The sequence below is a fragment of the Phallusia mammillata genome, chromosome 1 (assembly GCF_965637545.1).
Source record: "Phallusia mammillata chromosome 1, kaPhaMamm4.hap1.1, whole genome shotgun sequence".
NCBI lineage: Eukaryota > Metazoa > Chordata > Ascidiacea > Phlebobranchia > Ascidiidae > Phallusia > Phallusia mammillata.
The window spans coordinates 28,845,186-28,864,892 of NC_137252.1; the positions used below are offsets into that span (position 1 = coordinate 28,845,186).

The 19,707-nt window shown below is 38.2% G+C and overlaps 2 protein-coding genes across 3 annotated transcripts in view; one reads left to right on the plus strand and one right to left on the minus strand.

The window, feature by feature from the left end:
- LOC145213843 (nicastrin-like) lies at positions 1–9,004 on the plus strand. The gene is made up of 17 exons (XM_080082256.1): positions 1–174; positions 356–478; positions 776–899; positions 1,256–1,374; positions 1,996–2,147; positions 2,328–2,457; positions 2,669–2,766; positions 3,160–3,318; positions 3,419–3,502; positions 3,571–3,702; positions 4,179–4,342; positions 4,449–4,551; positions 5,172–5,383; positions 6,005–6,134; positions 6,507–6,642; positions 6,724–6,818; positions 7,487–9,004. Exons 1-17 carry the CDS (start codon positions 141–143, stop codon positions 7,592–7,594), a joined length of 2,103 nt encoding a protein of 700 aa, XP_079938382.1. The 5' UTR covers positions 1–140; the 3' UTR covers positions 7,595–9,004.
- Positions 8,847–19,707, minus strand: part of LOC145213828 (uncharacterized) — a 20,252-nt gene continuing 9,391 nt past the window's right edge. For both annotated transcript variants that reach the window (XM_080082246.1, XM_080082238.1), the window contains exons 5-13: positions 18,252–18,393; positions 16,919–17,106; positions 16,684–16,796; positions 14,799–14,998; positions 12,400–12,600; positions 11,991–12,138; positions 11,421–11,594; positions 10,673–10,876; positions 8,847–10,359 (exon numbers count right to left, since the gene is read on the minus strand). In XM_080082246.1, the coding sequence (XP_079938372.1) occupies positions 9,610–10,359; positions 10,673–10,876; positions 11,421–11,594; positions 11,991–12,138; positions 12,400–12,600; positions 14,799–14,998; positions 16,684–16,796; positions 16,919–17,106; positions 18,252–18,393 (2,120 nt within the window). In that variant the 3' untranslated portion in view covers positions 8,847–9,609. The remainder of the gene's footprint in view (positions 10,360–10,672; positions 10,877–11,420; positions 11,595–11,990; positions 12,139–12,399; positions 12,601–14,798; positions 14,999–16,683; positions 16,797–16,918; positions 17,107–18,251; positions 18,394–19,707) is intronic.

The window sequence follows — 19,707 nt, forward strand, 5'->3', positions numbered from 1 at the left end:
TTGTTGGAAATCGTTTCGATTTTAAGAGGTTGCTTCTTATAACGTTTTATGTTTATCTCATGATATTTAAGCCTTCAATTAGCAGAAGATTCTTTTCCGTTTTAGATTTTTGACTTTCGTCTCCAGCAAGTCAAAGAACAATGAAAAAAATCACCTATTTCTGTTTTATTATTAGTAAGTTTCTTGCTATTATATACTTCAATTTTAAGTTGTCGTACTAACATTCCAAGTCTTTGATAGAAGTTATACTAAATATTTAGGTGTTGTATACTAATGTGTTTAAATGATATAAAGAAACACTATTAATGTGCTTCCAGCAAATATTGAGATTACAATTCAAACTTTTTTTCTTTAGATCTTGGACTTTCCTTGGGCCAAAACTCTCTTGTATACCAACTGACTTACACAGATTTTGATGAAACTCATTATGATAAATGTGTCCGCCTGTTAAATGGTTCTCATCAAATTGGTTGCCAATGTAAGTAGAAATGTAATCTGGTCAATTTATAAACCCCCCCTTCATATTTCAAACCTTATTGTTCATAAACTAAGAATATTGTAGCAAGTGTGAAGTGACTGTATTAGCCTGTTACATCACTCTTAATTTGCCAGAGTCAAATTTAAATACCAAGACAAAATGTATTTTTTCCATGCTACTCTATGTGTAACTGTCTTATATTAAACTTGTTCCTTTTCAATTTTACAAACATATGTAAGAAATTGTTACACTTTTGTGCTTAGTTTACTGGGTTATACAACTTGGTGTTTTTTTCAGCTACAAATGCTGGAAATGTTGGCGTGCTTCATATTATAGACAGTCAAAAAACAAAAGAAGATTTTTTTAACAAAGGATATCTCAAATCTTATGTGACTCTAGTTGATGCAATTTTTTTTGGAAAGTAAGTTAAAACCAAGTTTTAAACAAGATTGGGGTAGCAAACCCTAAAATATTATGTACTTTTCATTTCCTTGGTGTCTAAATAACTTATTGTTCTTTTATGCATGTTTGTATCGTTAAAATGATGTTGTACTGCTGGAAAAGGAACAATTAATGCTTAAATTTCGCTATTTCTGTTCTTCCTCTATCTTGTTGTATTTTATGTACAAAACATATGTTATTGAAAAAATACCAAAAACATTTTTCACAGTTAAAAAATAAGCTTATTTTTACCTTATACCTCACCCACGATCATCTGGCTACACAAGGGCCTGTAGTTTGGCCAATATTTTTTCCTCATTTTACTTTTGAATTTAGGAGTATTGTGCAAAGGTTCAAAGCTAGTGGGAAAGTTCAAGGTGTGATTGTGTATGAACCTGACAACTTTATAGTACAACCTTGGTCTCCCGAACTTTCATGCCCTGGAAATAGATTTGGTGAGCTAATGTAACTGTGTGTCCACTTATTGAAGGCAAATGTTTTTTTAGATAAAAATACCTTAAAAGAATTAAACATAATATATGCATACAAAACAAATGTTTTTTGTCTTATTTTTGGTGTTTGACCGAAAAAATGGTTTTAGTCTAAAAGTTTTGCACTGTAACTTCTACCTTGGTTGGATGCTATCTTTTGTAGACTTGCTTCCTACTCAATTGCTATGATCAGTAGTTTGGTGCTGTTTGACTGTACAGATCTATCATATTTTAACAATGAACAAATTTATGTGGTTCTACAAGTGTAAATAAAATCAATGCTTAAGAAAAGTACAGTTAAAACAAGAACGTATAGTTTCCCAACCTTGGCACACAAAATTAAAGAATGCCTTCTTTACTCCAGGCTTGTGCTGTCCAATACAAATATGGGCAAAAAGTGGTCTGTATTCTTATCGTGAAAACCGGCCTTCTGTATCAAATGTTGGTATCGAAAACTGAGGTAAAATATTTTGGTACAGAGCCCGAGTATCGATAGCACTAAATTCAATAGCGAGTACCGGGTACTCATTCCGTCACATGTAATTTCCCAACCTACAAAAACAAAGAATGTTACATTTACACCAGGCTTGTACAACTCCTCTTCGGGCTCTGAATACCAAAACTGCAACAGTGGAGCTTATCAATGGAATCCAACAGGAGATGGTCTAACTGAAGAAGATATTCCTTTTCCAGTCTTTTACTTGAAAAACAGCACAGATCGAGACCGCTTGATTAATGCAAGTGTTTACTATCTTGTGACATAAATCATTTGTGTGACAAAGAAACATGATTATGAATAACATGTCATAAAAAATGTAAACTTTGATTAGTTGAAACAACAGGTTTACTGTAACACAGATGATATTGTTCCTTTGCAACAAAAAACATTTGTAATTTAAAACCCTCTTTTCCTGCAGTGTACAAACACACACAACCAGGATGATACATACCCACTCTGTGCAGTACAAATGAAGTCTAGAATGTTTGGTGCTGTAGACAGTCAAACATGCACCAGACGTTCAAACTGGCAAACCAGCCTTACAGCAGGTATGCATTGCACATGACATAAACATATTTTATGAAAAATTTTCAACATCATGGTGATTCTGAAAAACTGTCTTACTGGGCTAATAACACACTTTGTATATATTATTAAACATATGTGATTTCTTGTTTGTTTAATGATCCTTTTTGGGATAGCATATTGGTCAATTATTTCTACATAATAAATGCACATTCATATTGTGTTTGTTAACAGAGGGATATTGTGACCCAATCGGTGGTCGAAACATTGTTTCATCCTTGCAAAAGCTGTCAACAAGCAGTACAGTAGGCACAATCCTAGTTACTGCCCCAGTAAGTATACCATCTAAGTGACTGCCGACAGAAATCTACCACAATAACTTACAGTATGCCAGGCCCATAGAAGGCGTAATACCGAATAATCCGGTCACCAAGCAGTATTATATGACAAGGCATAGGCTAGAAGAACAGAGCCTGCAGTGGGATTTAAACCCATGAAATGAGTCTTTACGAGACTCGCCTTGTGCCAACTGAGCTATGCAGGCTCTGTGATAAAGCTTTCGAAAGTCGAATATGCATGTTCGCTGGTCTGCATAGGCGGGCAGATCCCAGTTATGAATTTTTGTTCATATTACGGATACTACAATAACAGTTAAAATGCTTTTCCATTTTATTTGAAGTTTCAGAGCCAATAATACATTGTGGTACATCTGAAATATTTTGCAGATTGACAGTCGAAGCTTCATGTCAAGTTTTACATCCCCAGGCAGCGATCTGGCCACTGGATTTATTACTCTACTTGCAACAAGTAAAGCGCTTGGAAATCTAAACAGCGCAGACAAGTCTTCACTAACTAAAAACATCATATTTACACTATTGGAAGGGGTAAGGTGTCATGTTAAATTGTAGCCTAAATCTAAACCACACAAGCTGATTTGAATCTTTGGTGTTTAACTGATAAACTCAATCAAATCAACATTTTCAGGAGGCATTTGACAACCTTGGGACCACCAGAATGTTGTATGACATGAAAAATGGCAACTTTCCTTTGGAAAAAGATGAAAAAAATGTAAGTTCTGTATTTTTGTTTATTTTTGTATCAGTGTATACCTGCAACATTTCAATTTTGTTGTACAGAAAAACTCTTTACCTTTTCCAATTAAAATCGACAACATCACAAATGTTGTGGAATTTCGACAGCTGGGTAACCTGGCAGATAAGCTGTATGCACATTATGACCCTGTGTCTTACTCCAAGAACCCAACAGAGGTACTTAACTTATGTATATGAGTCACTAGTCATTTTTACTTGGGAGTTAGGACCAGTATTTCTGAACCCTGTGTCAATGTAATCTAATTAGTCAAACTAGGATGTGGTTTTCATGATTCTGTTACCACCTACATGATTTAAATATATTTTTTATTTGTTTCCCCCAAATGTTGTAGCAAAAAAAATATGTGGCAAAAAACATTTTGAATGTTAGTGTGAAAAAAATGTATTGAACATGCTACCAACAAGCAAAAGTTAAAAGTAATGAAACCAAACCTTTTTATGAACTGCCAATTATTTTCCTTACATTTTTTTACAAAGAATAAAATATATTGATAATATGTATAATAATGGCACAGGAAATGTTAGATGTAAGAGACTTAGATGTAAATCCTACTTTCACACAGCTTGAACTAGAAAAAAAGTTTCCAATATCACATAAATCCAATTTAATGCCAAATTTAAACTGACACCAGATTGACCAAATGGTCCAGCAACTAAACTCGACAAAAACCAGCATAACTGTGGCAAATCAACCATCAAACATAGGTCTGGTTCCTTCCTCCCTGCAAACCATTCTCAGAGAAAGGGAAATCCCCGGAGTTGTACTTACCGATTACGGCAAAAACTTCAAAAATCAGTAAGTATGTAAAACAAGGTGTTGATAACCAATGAAAAAAATCCTTACTTTTTAAAAAAGGTTTAAAAACTAAATATAAACTTGATATTTCACTTTTTTCCTGCAGGCGTTATTTCAGTCGCTATGACACTCTAAAAAATCTTGGAATTAAATATAACGATTCAACATCGGACGATGAAGTTCTCCTACAGTTGCAGCCACTGGCAAAGGTAAAATATTCGCGATCCGTAATGCCGCGCGAAACCACGTCTTTGCCTCATGTTTTAACGCGATGATGCGAACCTGCGTGTGGTCACCACAAACGGAAAATTTGTGACTTGGGTCTAGTCGCCGATTTTTCACTTTGCTCTTCGGATCATTACAGTTCACCATTTGCCACAGCGATGTTTCTCTGCAGTGAAACATGGCTGCCTGGTGGAACTCAGAAAATATCCTTCCTTTAGGAAGCTGACCCGCTCTACGTGCGGTGTTAGTGTCCGACAGGTTGGAAACACTTTTACCGCAAACTGAAAAAAAGAAACTCGAACTAAATACACAATGCCTTTAATTACTTTCTGCTGAGCGTTTGAAAATCATCTGATTTTTCAACTTAAATATTTACAAGCTGTTTTGGGTCAATAAAGATTTGTACAAATGAATTATTAAATGATTGGTGTTTCAAACGGATAAACTGCCTGTTTTTAGATGTGTACGTATTTAAACTTGTTTTGTATGTATACGCAAATATAAGACTACAACTTCGTTTGCTTGAACACATAAAATATCACAATTTGATATTACTTGCCCACAATTGGTATATTTCAACAAACAAGTTTCACTCTTTTTTAAGAAACTAACTGATGTGGCAACCATGGCAGCAGGAATACTGTACAAACTTGCCAGTGGAAAAACGACAGTACCCACAGATGTTAAGGTGGAAAGCAACTTAACAGCTCAACTGCTATACTGCTACCTCTATAAGGCAAACTGCTCGTTGTTTCAAAAAGTTCTTCCCACGAATCAAGTTTCTGCTGTAAAACTGCCGAATTCGCCCTTGCCAAGGTATTTACATGCTTTTTTGTTATATATTTTTTAAAGGTTGGAAATGTCTATAAAGACAGGCCTGTTGTTTCGAAAAGCGTGTATACTTTTAACCGGCACACTTTTAACTTAATATAAATGGAATTAAAAATTGCGTGTAACATGATTTCTGTGTTAAATGTTGTCATATGTCAGTGGTTCTCAAACTTTTTTGAGCGCGACCCAAATCTGAGTTTTATAAACACTTCACGACCCAAACCTAAAAAAAATTTCTTTTATTTCCTTGTACGAATACTTACTCATACTCTAACGCTAACTGTCACATGGCCAAGTTCAGTTAACGCAAGATTAACTTATCCTATTATTTCCCGTGCTATGACGTTACAATCCATGTGCGAAACAGTATAGTGGGAAGGCTATTGTGTGCGCCAAAGTATATGTGTGAGCGACCCTTTTTTTACCCTGTGCGACCCATGTTTGGGTCGCGACCCATACTTTGAGAACCACTGTCATATGTCATCCCGTTTTTGCACATGCACACTTGATTTTTATGTCACCTTTGCATGGTATCATTGTACATACGTGTGATTAAAACCTTTTGTATAAGCGACGCACACTTGTACAACGACAACTTACGTTCAGGTACACGTCAGTTTACCAAGGAGCCAACACTCTGACGCTACCTAGCGGATTTGCCAGTTATTTACTCGTGTACTTCACCGGTGTAAGCCAACCGCATCTCAACCAAACGACTTGCGTGGCAAATGCATCAGTAAGTGCTCATAACTCCACTGTTGAATACATATCAAATTTTGAATAACCCCGCCCCTGTCTTAAATTGCCACTGACTAAGGCATTACGTAGAACAGAATTATTTAAGCAAAAGCATAGCATGTTCTGCCAAATTTAAAAGGTGGTGTTTGCTTTGTAGTGCGTGTAGTGTACGCATATGATTTTGTACCATGTTTCAAGCTGTTACTTGGGTTATTATTAAGTTATAATCTGCCGTAAGTATGTATAAAAGTTTGCTTTACGTATTGGTCAATATGTGTGTGGAACAAGCTTTTCCTCCTACAGACATATATTATTATTATTATAAACCAGATACGTTTTTAATATAAACTTGTTTATTTTGATTCCCCAGGACCAAACCTCTCGGTATTTTTACTTAAGTGGGCCAGTTTATAACTCTACAACTCGAAACAACACGTGTGTGATGTCATCAACGTTTGACACTGCCGCTGTGTCGCCTGCATTGCAACAAAACAAGTTTGATAAAGGTAAGTGTATTCTGTCAAATAGAGCATATGGCTTTTGTGAAGGTTTTTGACCTTAAAACATTATTGTTGTGCCATATACAGATAGTGCCAGCACCGCCGGACTATGGACTGAAAGTAGGTGGTCAAAGAACGCCTTTAAATTGACCATGTTTCTTCAGCAAGACGAAACTAGCCAGGTAAACAGAAATACTTTTGTGAGCAAGAAGGGTGTTTGAGTTATGCAGACCAATATACACAATTTGTATTTTGAGATGTATTTTTTCTTATAGTTTGTCAGTTTCTCCGGTAAAACTTTCATGGATTAATGTGCAACCAATTCATTTGCATAGATAACAGCAAAAAACAAAAATTATACCATAAAGTAGTAGTTAAAACTGTTTGTGGTACAAGCTTAAAAAAGTGAGCAAACCTTGGTTAAACCCCATTCGGTTTATTCGAATCTTCGCCTTATTTAGGTAAAACAAATCAAGGTACAAACAATTTGTGGTGTTTCTTATACAAAGCGCACACAATCCAAAAAAAAACGCTGATTCCTCATCAACCAATCGGGATTTTATGCTTTACAATGGCAATTTGGTAACAATTTAGTTGCACTTATGTTGTGGTTTATAACAACTGCCAGTACAATCGTGTTCGGATTCACCGAGGTTCATGTAGAGTTGTAGATTGTAGAGAACCATCAAGTCGTGGGAATGGATACGCGCACGAACACAGTTAAATTTAACAATGCTTATATTTTTCTCCATTTGTTTTCTGTTGTTAAATTATTTTACGACTATAAAAAATAAAGTGTCAACGAATAGTCTCAGAAGAAGAATCAACTGAAACTTTGTGTTATTCGCAGGGAATGGTTCTGCTGGCTGGTTGCATCATGCTCGTCTTAGGTTTTACATCCGTATATTTTGTCAACTCCAAAGCAAACGTGCTTTTCCGTTCGACACCACCATTATGACGTGCTGCCGAACCCTATTAAACCAGGGCATTGTGTTTTAGCGGTAAGCCACAATCCATTTGAATAGAAAATTGCGTTCTGTGGCCTTGCTTTGCTAGGCCAGTACTAGAACATGATTTTTTCGAATTCTGTTTAAATTCGTTGTTTATGTGCTGAAATAGTACGACATTGGATTCACAGTAACATTTTGCCTTACTTGTCCGAATTTTTCTACGCCTGTTGTAGAGATTACCATGACCAACGTTTGATAACTGTATTTAATTCCTCTGCAATCCTACACCAAGATAATAAAATGTATGGGAAATCCTTATTGGGGTCCAAGGGAAAGTAGTTAATCTACAACCTTATGGGTTTATGGTTTTGCTCTTTGGAAATTGTAAAATCTCTTTCCACAATGCAAGTTTTCATCATTGTGTCATGGGTGTATTTTCTATTCTCTTTAAAAAAGTAAAAACAGTTATATGTGACAGTTTGTTTACTGTACTTGACAATTTGTGTTTTTTTATTTCCATATCTTTGTAAGTCTTGCAAAAGTTTGCCCGATTTTTACTGATTTATCGCCAGTTTTGTCAGTTAGGACTTCTTTTCCATTTGTATTTCTTTTAATTGGTACACTGTGATTGTTCAGCATAAGTAGAGCTGAACCCTCATAACAATTTCGATTTGGTCTTTGTGCATCCTAAATCCCAAACCGTAGCCTAGTGTCAGTTCAAACAGTTAATTGCAAGTAAATCATTGGCAAGTTGCTATTTACCAGAAACGTCCGTGATAGTTAAATGCACTATTTTTTCATTAGGATTTCTGCCCCAAATGTTAAAGCGTCTACCTTGTTTATTTACTTTTTGGCAACTTCTCGTGCTATCATTAGTTCTCTTGAAATAAGACATAGAAGAAAACTGCATCACCATAAAGGTTGTTTTGAGATATTATAAACCTGATTTTTTAATCTTTGGACCAGTGTCTTTATTAAAAAGATACAAATTCCATTGTGTTGTGTTTTTAAGTACTAAATTTTTGTCTGTCGGCCTTGTCTGTTGATTTATAATAATGTTTGATACCCGCAGTTCCAAAGCGTTTTTGAACTGTGATGATGAATTTTATTTTTGACCACATTGACTTCTTATACGCGAGTTTAGAACAAATTACCTTACTCACTTAATCTCCAAAAAAATCTTTAATCCATAAGCTTTAGTTTTTAGCACTTCATGCCATTCAAATTGCATTAACGATTTAAGTCTCATGACAAAAGTGCTTTTACTTGTGTTTTTATGTATTTCTTTCTTTGTAATCATGCGCCCTTTTCTTTTCATTGGCAAAAGCAGCGAAAAAATGCCGATTTGTTAGTAACAGATTGCTGGGGCAGTAACGATAAATGGGCGCAAAATAAAAACAAAAACAAGATACCATCAACGGTTTTCGATGCACAATACAAACAGGTGGCTGTGTCAGGAACAAGCGGTTTAGACGTGAGATCACACACAATTTTACGTGCAAAATCCTTGTTTAGGTAGAAGGTGCCACCGGAGGAACTACTTTATTGCACTGCAGCATGTAACTCGAAATATGTTTTTTTCAACCACTAAGAAAGGATGGCGTTAACTGAATGTATGTTTGTTGCTTTTGCTTTCTAAAAGGCATCATTGTAGATTTTGTGACCAGTGAAATCCCATTTTAGCATTTAAGTAACATAGTCCAAAAGGTAAATTGACCATATGCAAATTAGGCATAAGTGGTCCTTAGTATTGCGTAACACAAGTGTAGGCGTTAGAAAGTAGTGCTTTGGGCTCCCAAAGTAGTGGTCACAGGAAAAACGTAGCAAGTACAGGCAAAACACCTGCACTTAAATAAATGCAAAGGTAAAACCACAATGTCAGGCGTCTGAACTGCATCATTTATAACGTATGTTCGCTTCTAGTTTGAAGACCTTTCCCATAGAGTTTCATTCTTCCTTTTACTTCTGGGACTCAACCGCATTGAATTCGATTTTGTTTCCAATTCATAGCGCAAAAATCTGGTCAAATCCTCTGCAGAACTTTAAGGCCTTTAAACAACACCTCCGGGTGAATGGTGGCAAAATACTGATGTTTTAAGAAGGAAACAGGCAACAAGCGCTCTCCGGGAGTTAGCACCGCTAAACTGTTAACCAGCTTTGCCTGTTCCATCTCAATCCAAAGCTCTAATGCGGAGTAGGGGCTCACATCGTCGACTCCAACATCCTCCAAGTCCTCCGGACCCCAGAGAGCGCACTGGACGACATCAATCGCTTCCTGAATCCCAGGAGGAGGACCTGACTCCAGGAAGTGGATGAGGTGCTTGATTGCAGATGAAAATTTCGTTCCCGGGACAACAACCCTGGAAACGGTGGATGCCGCTGAGTTTCGGTCTCCGGGTCTCCCTAAACCTGCACTTGAGACTAAGCATCCGTTCTGAAGAAGTTTTTTGATAAGGCGTGCGACCTGTTGAGTATGAGTTAACCGTCGCGGAGGAGGATTGGAATCAGAGTCGGAGCTCTGGTAAGCGTCCAAGACTTTGTTGACATCCCTGCGATCCGGAGGAGCATCGGAATCGCTCCAGTCGAGATGTGGAAGAATCTGAAGGAATCCGCGCTCCTCCGTGATGACTAGGTGCTCCGAGCTGACGCTGGGAAGATCGAACCCGGATGAGAGGAGATGCCGCATTCCCTGGAGGAGCTGCAGCACCGTGATGAGGACTTGCCGATGGTATTCGGTCGGTTCTTCCTTTGCAACCACGCGGTCCAAGTGTTCCTATGTATAAGGTATGTCAGAAGTTAGAAACACAGAAAAATAATGTAGGTGTTGAATTTCCACATCCTCATTCATTTCGTCCAAAACAAATCACTGTTTCAATATTTTCGGTTGCAAGGCTTCTTAACGTTCTTACCCATGGCAAACTTTTTTTTGTACGATTTAAGTCTGCACCACTCACTTATATTAATAAAAAACTCTTACAGTTGGGCCAGTACGGTGTGGCTATGCTTCAAAACACATCCCTAAGTAAGTTGCAAGCCACAATGTCAACACAAAAACAACCCGAAAATGCCACTTTTTTCCAACCGACCTGCATGGACTGGTAAGGTCTGCTGGAGAGAACCACGCAAAGAGCATCAGCAGCACCACCACGGGAGTTGGGGTCAAGGAGGGATCTTGGTACTCGACAAGGGAAATGACTGCAGACTCCACACGTATTGGGATGAGCCGGAAGAGATGCGCAACTTTCTAGTCTTCGAACCATCGGGTCATCCACATCAAGTTGGTCATACAACTGTGGAAGTGTTTTTTTAATTTTGTTTTTTAACTTTAAGGCTATGATGAAAGACGGAAAGAAAATGATTCGCTTCGGCAAATGCCTTTCGAGTACGTTTCTGAGCCTTGTTGTATTGATTTGTAGAGTAAACTATTTCTTGCAGTTGTACAAATCTAGTAGGTATTTTACCTACATTAAGCTTAATAAATGTTTTCAATACTTTTAGAGGACATTACCCCAGTATTGTAAACTATTTCAACCTACATTATGCTTGTAAGTGTTTTCGATACTTTTAAATCGACGATTATTTTCAGTTACAGAGTGGAGTTAAGGAACGAAGGTGTATGCTACCAAATGTCTTATGAACGACAAATCAAGTTATTGACTGTTTTTATGGAACACACAGATGGCTTTTTAATGGTGCACTGGACAAATCCAAACGGTTGTTGTAGTGCGTTTTCAAAGGATCCACAAGTTACACAGTCGGTATGTAGTGTTGTTTTAATGGTGGTCTACTTTAGGTTACACAGGTATTCCTTTCAAATTTGATGCTTATACGAACCTGACAAGCCAGTTTAAACTGGTTATTCCCGGTTGATATCGAGCTATACACGACACTGTTGCCAATCATGCAAAGTGGTCTGTGGCTTTCAAGTGCAACGTCAGACCAAGAAGTGATAAGGAATCCACCAACTGGAAGTTTGTTTCTCCATTCGGACAACCATCTTTCCGTAACCTATACAGAAAGTTGCCACATGTTATTGGAACATATTTACCTGAGTTTGGGAAAAACTCAATGGCATGACCGATAAAGTAAAATACGGATGACCATTGAAAGGTAATAAACCAATATGTTTAGGCTATGCTTGAAGTTGAAACAATTATTATTATTTTTAGTAAAAGTTAAGTAAAATTCAAACCAGACAAGCTTACCCATTACAGAGCAAAGTTTACACATACACTTGCCCTGGCCAATTTCAAAGACTCATCAGTTACAGGCTACTTGCAGCGTTTAATACTACGGCATTGGTTCTGTATAGTTTGTTGCCAAATGATAGTATGCTACCCCCAAAGATTTGATTTGGGGTCTATGGAAACATGTCACTTGCTACCCGCAGAAAAGAAACATTACCTTGCGTAACGTCTGGGCGTTCAAAGACACCAGGGTTTTGTATTTCTTTCTTTGATGTGTTTGGTAAGCAAGGTCCACTGGAGCGGTTTGTCTCCTGCTTTGCTTCTGATTCTTCCTGCGGTGTGGAGCCAGCTTAGAAGGTCGCTTTCTGAAGGATAAAATTGTCGTTTTATGTTTTATATCTCTCCTAACTAGCAGACTAATGTGGTCAGTGCTATAAACATATGCCCCAAATTATGAAAACATGTGAAGTTGTAGTATCAGTTATGGGAAAGCCTGAATTAAAATGATTTGTTTGGAGTTGACTATTCTGAAGATTTGCGTTATCAAATTAGAGCTTTTGTGCGAATATTAACAAGAATAGCTGAAAAGCGCAGGACAAAGTTAAAATCATTGAAATTGTGATTACGTTTCAGGTTGTACGCTTTTCGGTGTCCCGTCCTCGTTAATATTGTAGTAAGTGTTCGGTCCCTCTGCAGCTGTTTCCGCGAAAATGCTTGGATCCGATTTCGACCTCCGTGGCGACACCACGCGGACAGGACGACGTGGGGAAATCGAGTCACGCAGGCTTCCTTTGAGTTTTGCAAACGGGCTGCGTTTCATTGCCGATCTGTAATAAGATTGTGAAGGGATGTTAAACTTGCACACATGTACATAGTCGATTTTCGTAGAAAAAAGGTTGCGATTGCACCTTAGTTTAATGGTTTCTCATAGCATGCCGTATCGCAGTCCTCTTTAACCTGGGTGCACTGTGAACCACAGGGTACACCACACCAGTCATCAGGGCTGCACAGAGGCTCACCAAAAATATTTGCATTTTAGTAGCCTAATGCAAATATTTGCATTTTAGTAGCTAGTGTCTGTAAACGGGCCTAAAGCCACTTAACTGATAGCCTACCTTACATCAATCACAGGGACGTATTGGATCGTAGTATCGGTTAAAAATGGTGCATGGGAGGAATACAGGTTTAAGAGCACTGTCGTTGCCTACTTGTTGCGGTTTGGTTGTAACTTATCGTATCGTTTAATATTTGAGTGCATTTTTTACGAAAGATATAGGAGCCTTGTAGGTCGAAACAGTGTAGGCTACACTGTTTGCAGCTTAATATTTATTGGCTTGATGCTTTCATGTAAAAAAAAACAGTCCCTTGCAATTAATGGATCCAACATGCTTTAACCTTCCAACCTTCTAGAGCTTTAACAAGCTACAAACATAAGAAATAAGAGTCATATTGCCTAAACCCTAAACAACGGTTTAATATAACCGTGACCTGAACTATGCGCGACACATTTCAAGCGAGCCACAAAGTCACTTCTAATCCACTTCCAATTGCTTGTGCACAAACAACCAGTCGAAATAGGCCACCAAAAGATTTCAATGAATATATCCGTCTACAGACAACACATAAATCGCCCAAAATCCCGGCGTGTCGCGACCTCAAATCCAGCCACGTTCTTGCCATATATGGCATCGATTCAACAGGTGATGGCATTGGAGCTGGTCTCCAGTCTAAAACGGGAAACCGTAAAACGTGGGGTTGTGTGAAAGTTAATTTGCTTTCTGGTAAACATAGCTGGAAATTGGGGTACGGGTGCGGTAGTTTACCACAAGGCGCGTTGGTATGCTAAGCATAAAGTTGCAGAATTAACGTGTTGTTGGTTGTTAACGCTGGAAGCTTGAAGGCTACTTATCAAGAGGGCTTATACCAAACCCAAACTGCTTATGAATATGAATGTAGGCCTAGGCCTAGTGAGACGCAGTTTTGTAATTCCATGGGGTAATAGGCCTTAGCTTACTTTTGCATTGAAGTTTTCCAACACTAGCCTATACACGTTTAACAATACCATTGGTTTTCAATAGTCTGAAATAAATTTAATTTAATGATAAACCAACAAGATTAATGAGTAAAATAACGGCCCAATCAGACGTAAAAGGCGACATGCTTTATTATTCAAACGTTTCGGCAAATGCTCGTGCCATCATCAGTGATATGAGGAGCCACATCAATTACACAGTTAAAACCACCACACTTTCCTCATTAAACTTATGAACAGGTCCGTGTATAGTGTATATAAAACTAAAAGTTAGAATCAATTGATTGAGCAGTATCTGACCCTCTGACAGGTTACCAAAGTTTGCTGCAAAATCCTGTGATTAAAACTGGGATAAGTGCCGATACCCAAGACAGCGAGCAATCTGTTTCGTTACTTTGCAACAACAAGCACAGGTCGGCAACACAAACGGAGGCATTCTCGTGTTACCGCAGCGCACGGAACCCGAAACTGTAATGAATTCACATCTTCATCGATTTTTCTTTAAAAAAAACATCTACCGCAACTTTTTGCTGGATATAATTTATGGTAATTTTTTTTTAGATTAAATTCCTCAAATATAAATAATTTGAACAGGTTTTTTCCAGTTACTGACCTTACACGTCGTACTGAGCTTTTGATTAAAATCGGGTGGCTTGTTCTACCAATAACCTTACACATTTCGCACTACCAAGCGGAAGCGTCAAATGCGAAACTTTTGACTTGTATTTTAGAACTAAATCTAATCCGATTTTTTTGTTTTAAACCGCAACCTATCAATTTGCATCAAAAACTCAACCCGATGTCGTCTTTGCATATCTCATAAGTTGTGTGCTGAAGTCAGAGTTTTCTGGGCTAGACACTCAGTATCGTTTTTGCCGCATTTTCAGCACTTTTAGGACTGAATCAGCTTTGTTTTTGAAACGGTCAGTTTCGAACACCACTTGAGGCCTGCTTACAACTCTGGCTGACGCTTTACAATAAGTTTCCTCTCACCTTAGTCCTGGCGTTCCGCTGTCCACGTCCGATTGGACTCCAGTTGAGCTGTCAGCGTCAGAGGCCAGAACGCTAGTGGCAGTGTCAGAGTCGTATTCTCTGTTCGCTAGCAGGTTCCGTCGAAGTATCGGACCGCTCTTGAGGAACTGCTGCTGGCGCAAAGATCGTGATTTTCCTCCTGCTGAATCACCTTGCGAGATCTAAAAATGAAAATGTTTACGTTTGAAATGGCGTGTTGTACGGTTATTGACTTTGCGAATCGATAACGAATACACAAAATCCCATCAGAACCCTATCCTGAATTGTGATGTACAAACTTAACCTCAGTCAATATTCTGTTGTTGATTGATGTAGCAAAGACACCAAAAGACAATATAGCACCAATATAATCATAGTAGGCTTTAAAAAACGATTTTAGCGGTGGAAAACAAAAACTTTAATTGCGCAAAACAAACAGTGGGCATTCAAACATATTCCCATGACACAGCTAACGGAAGTGATTAACTCGCCGGGCAATTATGAACGTCCGACATACGAGCTTACACGGTTTCGTTGCAAGCTTAGAAGCAGCGGATTGAGATCAGGCGCATGATTTCCGTCTCTGCTCATCTTTGATTGTGTGCCATGGGGCAATGGATGTCAATCACACAACAGCTTTTCGAGTCCCGCCATGAAAGGTTTCGAGGTACTTATAAAGGTCGCAGTGGTTTGCACACTGTATTTTATTTGAACGTGTTGCAAAGTGATTGGTTTGCCTCGATTTCACGACACAAGGCGCCAAACAGATTCATGTATAAAGTTTTTAGAGAAGCACCGATTGAAGTCCTTTCTGTTGTCCAAGTTTGCAAGTGTTTTACTGAAGTAAACTGATTTTGCTTATGGGTAAACCCCTGGGTCATATAGGGTCTAACTTTGGGAGGATCAATTTGGAAAACTATTTAACATGTGTGTAAGTTTAAAACTCTTTCTTGGGCAAACTTCTGGATCAAACCAGCTTTTGACAGAAATTTGTATTTACTGTCCAAAGGGTGGTCCTCAAACCAGGCGTAAAAATCGACACTCTCTTATACCGGGCATTATGTTTACGACTAATGCTTCGGCCATCACCAATACAACTTATTAAAACTAAGCGCCACAAGCCGGTCGCATTAGAGCATCTCCGCAGTGTATTTTCGAACCACTTAACGCTAAACAAACTTAACATGGACTTTAACGTGAAACTGTCGTGAGATAAGTTTTTCCTAAGCACTGAAAATTTGGAAAATCCAACCACGACATGGTTTAGTCAACAGCTGACTGTGGATTGTGAACACAACATGAATTCTAGCTCCAGAGCAAGGCAAAGTAATTACCGACCGAATTAACATTCCGAAGGTCATTTGTAAGACATGTGACACCAGTAACGTGCCACTTATGAAATGTTAAGTGGAGTCTATAGGCCGAGATCATTGTAAAAGTTGCATAATCAGAAACTGTCTGTTCAGGTTTACTGACTGGTTTATTTCTAATGCAATAATTAAAATTTGGGCTTTTCCCAATTGATATTAATATGAGGCTAAACAAGAAAACGGCCATGTTACACTGAAATGTTAATGAAACATTATATTCTGGGAAAATCCATAAGTTTTATTATTAAAACGCTGTTTGCTATCAGAGCATTATAGGAGCATTATAGGAAAGTGAACACAATAAAGACTAAAAGTAGTATGTGCAAAAACAAGCGGTGAACCATTAAACCATCAATTGTAGGCGGTCGCATCATTTTAAAAACATGTATAGGCCTGATCTGCTGCCAAAGTTTGCATGTAGCCTAGTTACACAACACTAATTTTGAGAATTAGTTTACAACGCTACCGAGTAAATTTTAACCAGTCCAAGCACTTACATCAGTCTTGGATTGTCGTTCAGAGTCGGAACTGGGCAAGGAATTGCTGAAACTACTTTTTCTGCTTGAAGGTCGGGCGGGTTTCTGGGGTGCCAGGAATGCTCTGTTTGACCCTAATACATAAAAAAAATACAGTTACCCAATCCTGTTGATTTAAACGTGGACACTTTTTTGACTCTTTTTTTATTTTTATATGTTCGAAATTTACTGATGCATCAAATACTTTTCCACCTACCAAGATTTCCGTATGGTTCGTTCGCCCGCTTTCCGCTAGGTGTTCTGTTGTCAGGGAGCACGCCCTCTGACGAGCTACCAGTGCTCTGGTCACCATGGGAACGCGAAACGGTGGACATCTTTTTCGAACGGTGCGAAGGAGGTGACCGCATGGGCTTGTTGCCCTTTGAGGGTGAACTTGTTGTATGTCTGCAACGAAGATAAGTTATATGCTTATTTGTTTGGTATTGGTTTAACAGTAACTAGGACAGTTTGGCAAAATATCGTTTCAATGATTTCTGTAAATTACACAAAATAGCAAGACGCCAATATAAAATGTTAAACGACGCCTTATATTATAAAGGAACAATACACAGAGATGGATGAAAAAAAAATCAGTTCTAAACATCACAAGGTTTTTATAGCAACACAGTGCATCACCATTTCTTCCATACAAATATTTAATCTCCACACAATGGACAAATAGACAAAATTTTCGTGTGTAAAATATTGGCACGGGTTTTACATGAGCGTCGTCACTGTTGATAGCATCAACTTTTTTCACGAAAGCGGTGATAAAATCTCGTGTTCGATGTTGCACAACAAGCAAATCGTTGTCCCGCGCAACTTCAAACCGCCGAACAATCAATAGAGAAAAGCCTTTATGTTGCTATTTCGCATATATTTCGAACTTTTTTGCATGTTAAAGTGTACGCCTATATGTAGAGCTACGCTATAAAGAAGCTTAAATTGCGGCTATAATGGCGTTATGTTTAGGAGCCAAAATTTTCCCTAACTCTGTCTCAATTGTAGAGTACTGCATGGCTCACTGGTTGAGAAACACTGGCCAATACTTTTGCGTACATGTTGAATGAAACACTTAGGAAAGCCATATCCCTAAGCGCTTTAACTTCTTGTGAAATTAAAGTTTAAACAAATTCAGCACCAAACATGAAACAGAGGTTTAAATATTAAAGTGGCCCTATGCATATATTTACCAGTAAGATTCTAAAAAGCATAGCAAAAAAATGGACTACAACTTCATTAAAAACACATGGACCATGATAAAGTAGTTCTGTGTTGATGAAAGATGAACTGAGACGTGTTTACCACCCTTTTTGACACCTCACTTAAACAAGGCTTACGTTAAAGTTTTGCTTCTTGCTCAGTGTGCCATTGCCCAGCCCTGTTTTACAACAAGCTGACGCACAAAACCACAAAAACAAGATAAAGCGCAACAGCTCAGGCGTTCCATCAAATGCCGTCACGCCAAAGCATACAGCCCTTAAGTAGGCAGCGTGTCCCAGTGCCATGGATGACATGGCTCATTCACTCAGGCTTAACCAAATCCTTACCCAGCTTTGGGGCTCGGGCGACTGGGTCTCTGTTGGGGTGGGTTGGGTCGCGGTGGGTTCCACTGTTCTTTTTCTGATACCTCGTCGCCCTTGTACGCCAGAATGGTTGTGAGGGCTTCCGTGGAGTCGGAAAGGTCAACGCCTGCAAACAGGAGTGTTGCTGTTTAAATTTTGAATAATGTTAAAGGATAACCGAAAAACATATCGTACTGGTACAAATGGGACACAATTTGATAAGGGGACTCGTACAAATTAATACAACGTGATCGTCACCTTAAAAATGACTCGATTTTGTCTGGTTTCAAGCAACTGAGACGCAAATGAACGCATGGAACCTTAGTTTTTTTTTACAAATAATGCCAAATTTTCTTTCTGTTGACTTTTCAAACAGTTCTCTTGATTTGGTATTTTGACTCTTCTAGCTGACAAAGAAAGTTGGATCGCCCTTTATGCAATTAAATACAAATCGATAATACAACAAATGCGTTGAATACCTGATTTCTTTTTCTACCCCTAACATTCCAACAACATTATCGTTACCCCGAAGTGGAGTATACGTCTGATTCGTAACATAGAGAAACGTAAAAATGTGCTAATGTCGTATTCATGACAAAGTTGTACGTAAGAAAACTTTTTTGTATTCCTGTCAAAGAGTTTTTTTTAGTCCCGAAAAACATCGCAACAACAGTCCAGGGTAAAAACAATAAATCACTCGTGCCTGAAATTGACCCATAATCCGGCTTAAACCGGTTCAAACCGCCTCATAGCCGCCAGTCGAGACGGGCACAATTCATGCAGAAAGCATAGTAGTGAGAGGCTATGCGGGAAAATTGCTGGGATTATGGGGTGAAACTGGTAACTTGATCTCATGTCAAAAATCCCATCTAATGTTTGAGATGTGAATGCGTGCAAATATGAACTGAAACGTGACAAGATTAGAATTTTGATAAGGACGTTGACTGGTAAATGAAAAGTTGCGAACAACACTTTCTGTGTCTCATAAGTGTTTTTAACAAAGTGCGTCGCTGCGCTTCAGTTTTTACCCCACAGTGTTATTTTAACTTGTGGAGAACATATACTGGTATATCTTTAACATATAACAGGTGCGTTTTAACGTATTTGCAGAGATACCATTGATTACATTACTTGTTCCCAACACTTCAAATTGTATTCCAAAAAGTTGTTTTACGACGTAAAAGGTAAATTCAGCATGTCTAGAAAAATATTATCGATATTTTAATACAAAATGACTGGCTACCTTAAATGTCACGTAAAATTAAATTTGTTTACACTGCACCTTTATAACCTAAGAAAAAACAACTTATCTACTGACAGAGGTATACACATTACATAATATTTTAGTTATTTCGCGTTCTGAGTGATCTGTAACTTCAAACTTGATTCATTTTAAGATAGGCCTACCATACGTCCTCTTTTTGGAGGACATGTCCTCCTT

Excerpts from the sequence above, each read along its gene's own strand:
- LOC145213843 (XM_080082256.1), top strand. The coding sequence starts at position 141 with ATGAAAAAAATCACCTATTTCTGTTTTATTATTA. Across the intron at positions 2,458-2,668 it reads GCAAACCAGCCTTACAGCAG|AGGGATATTGTGACCCAATC; the intron begins GTATGCATTGCA and ends GTTTGTTAACAG. Across the intron at positions 6,135-6,506 it reads CTTGCGTGGCAAATGCATCA|GACCAAACCTCTCGGTATTT; the intron begins GTAAGTGCTCAT and ends TTGATTCCCCAG.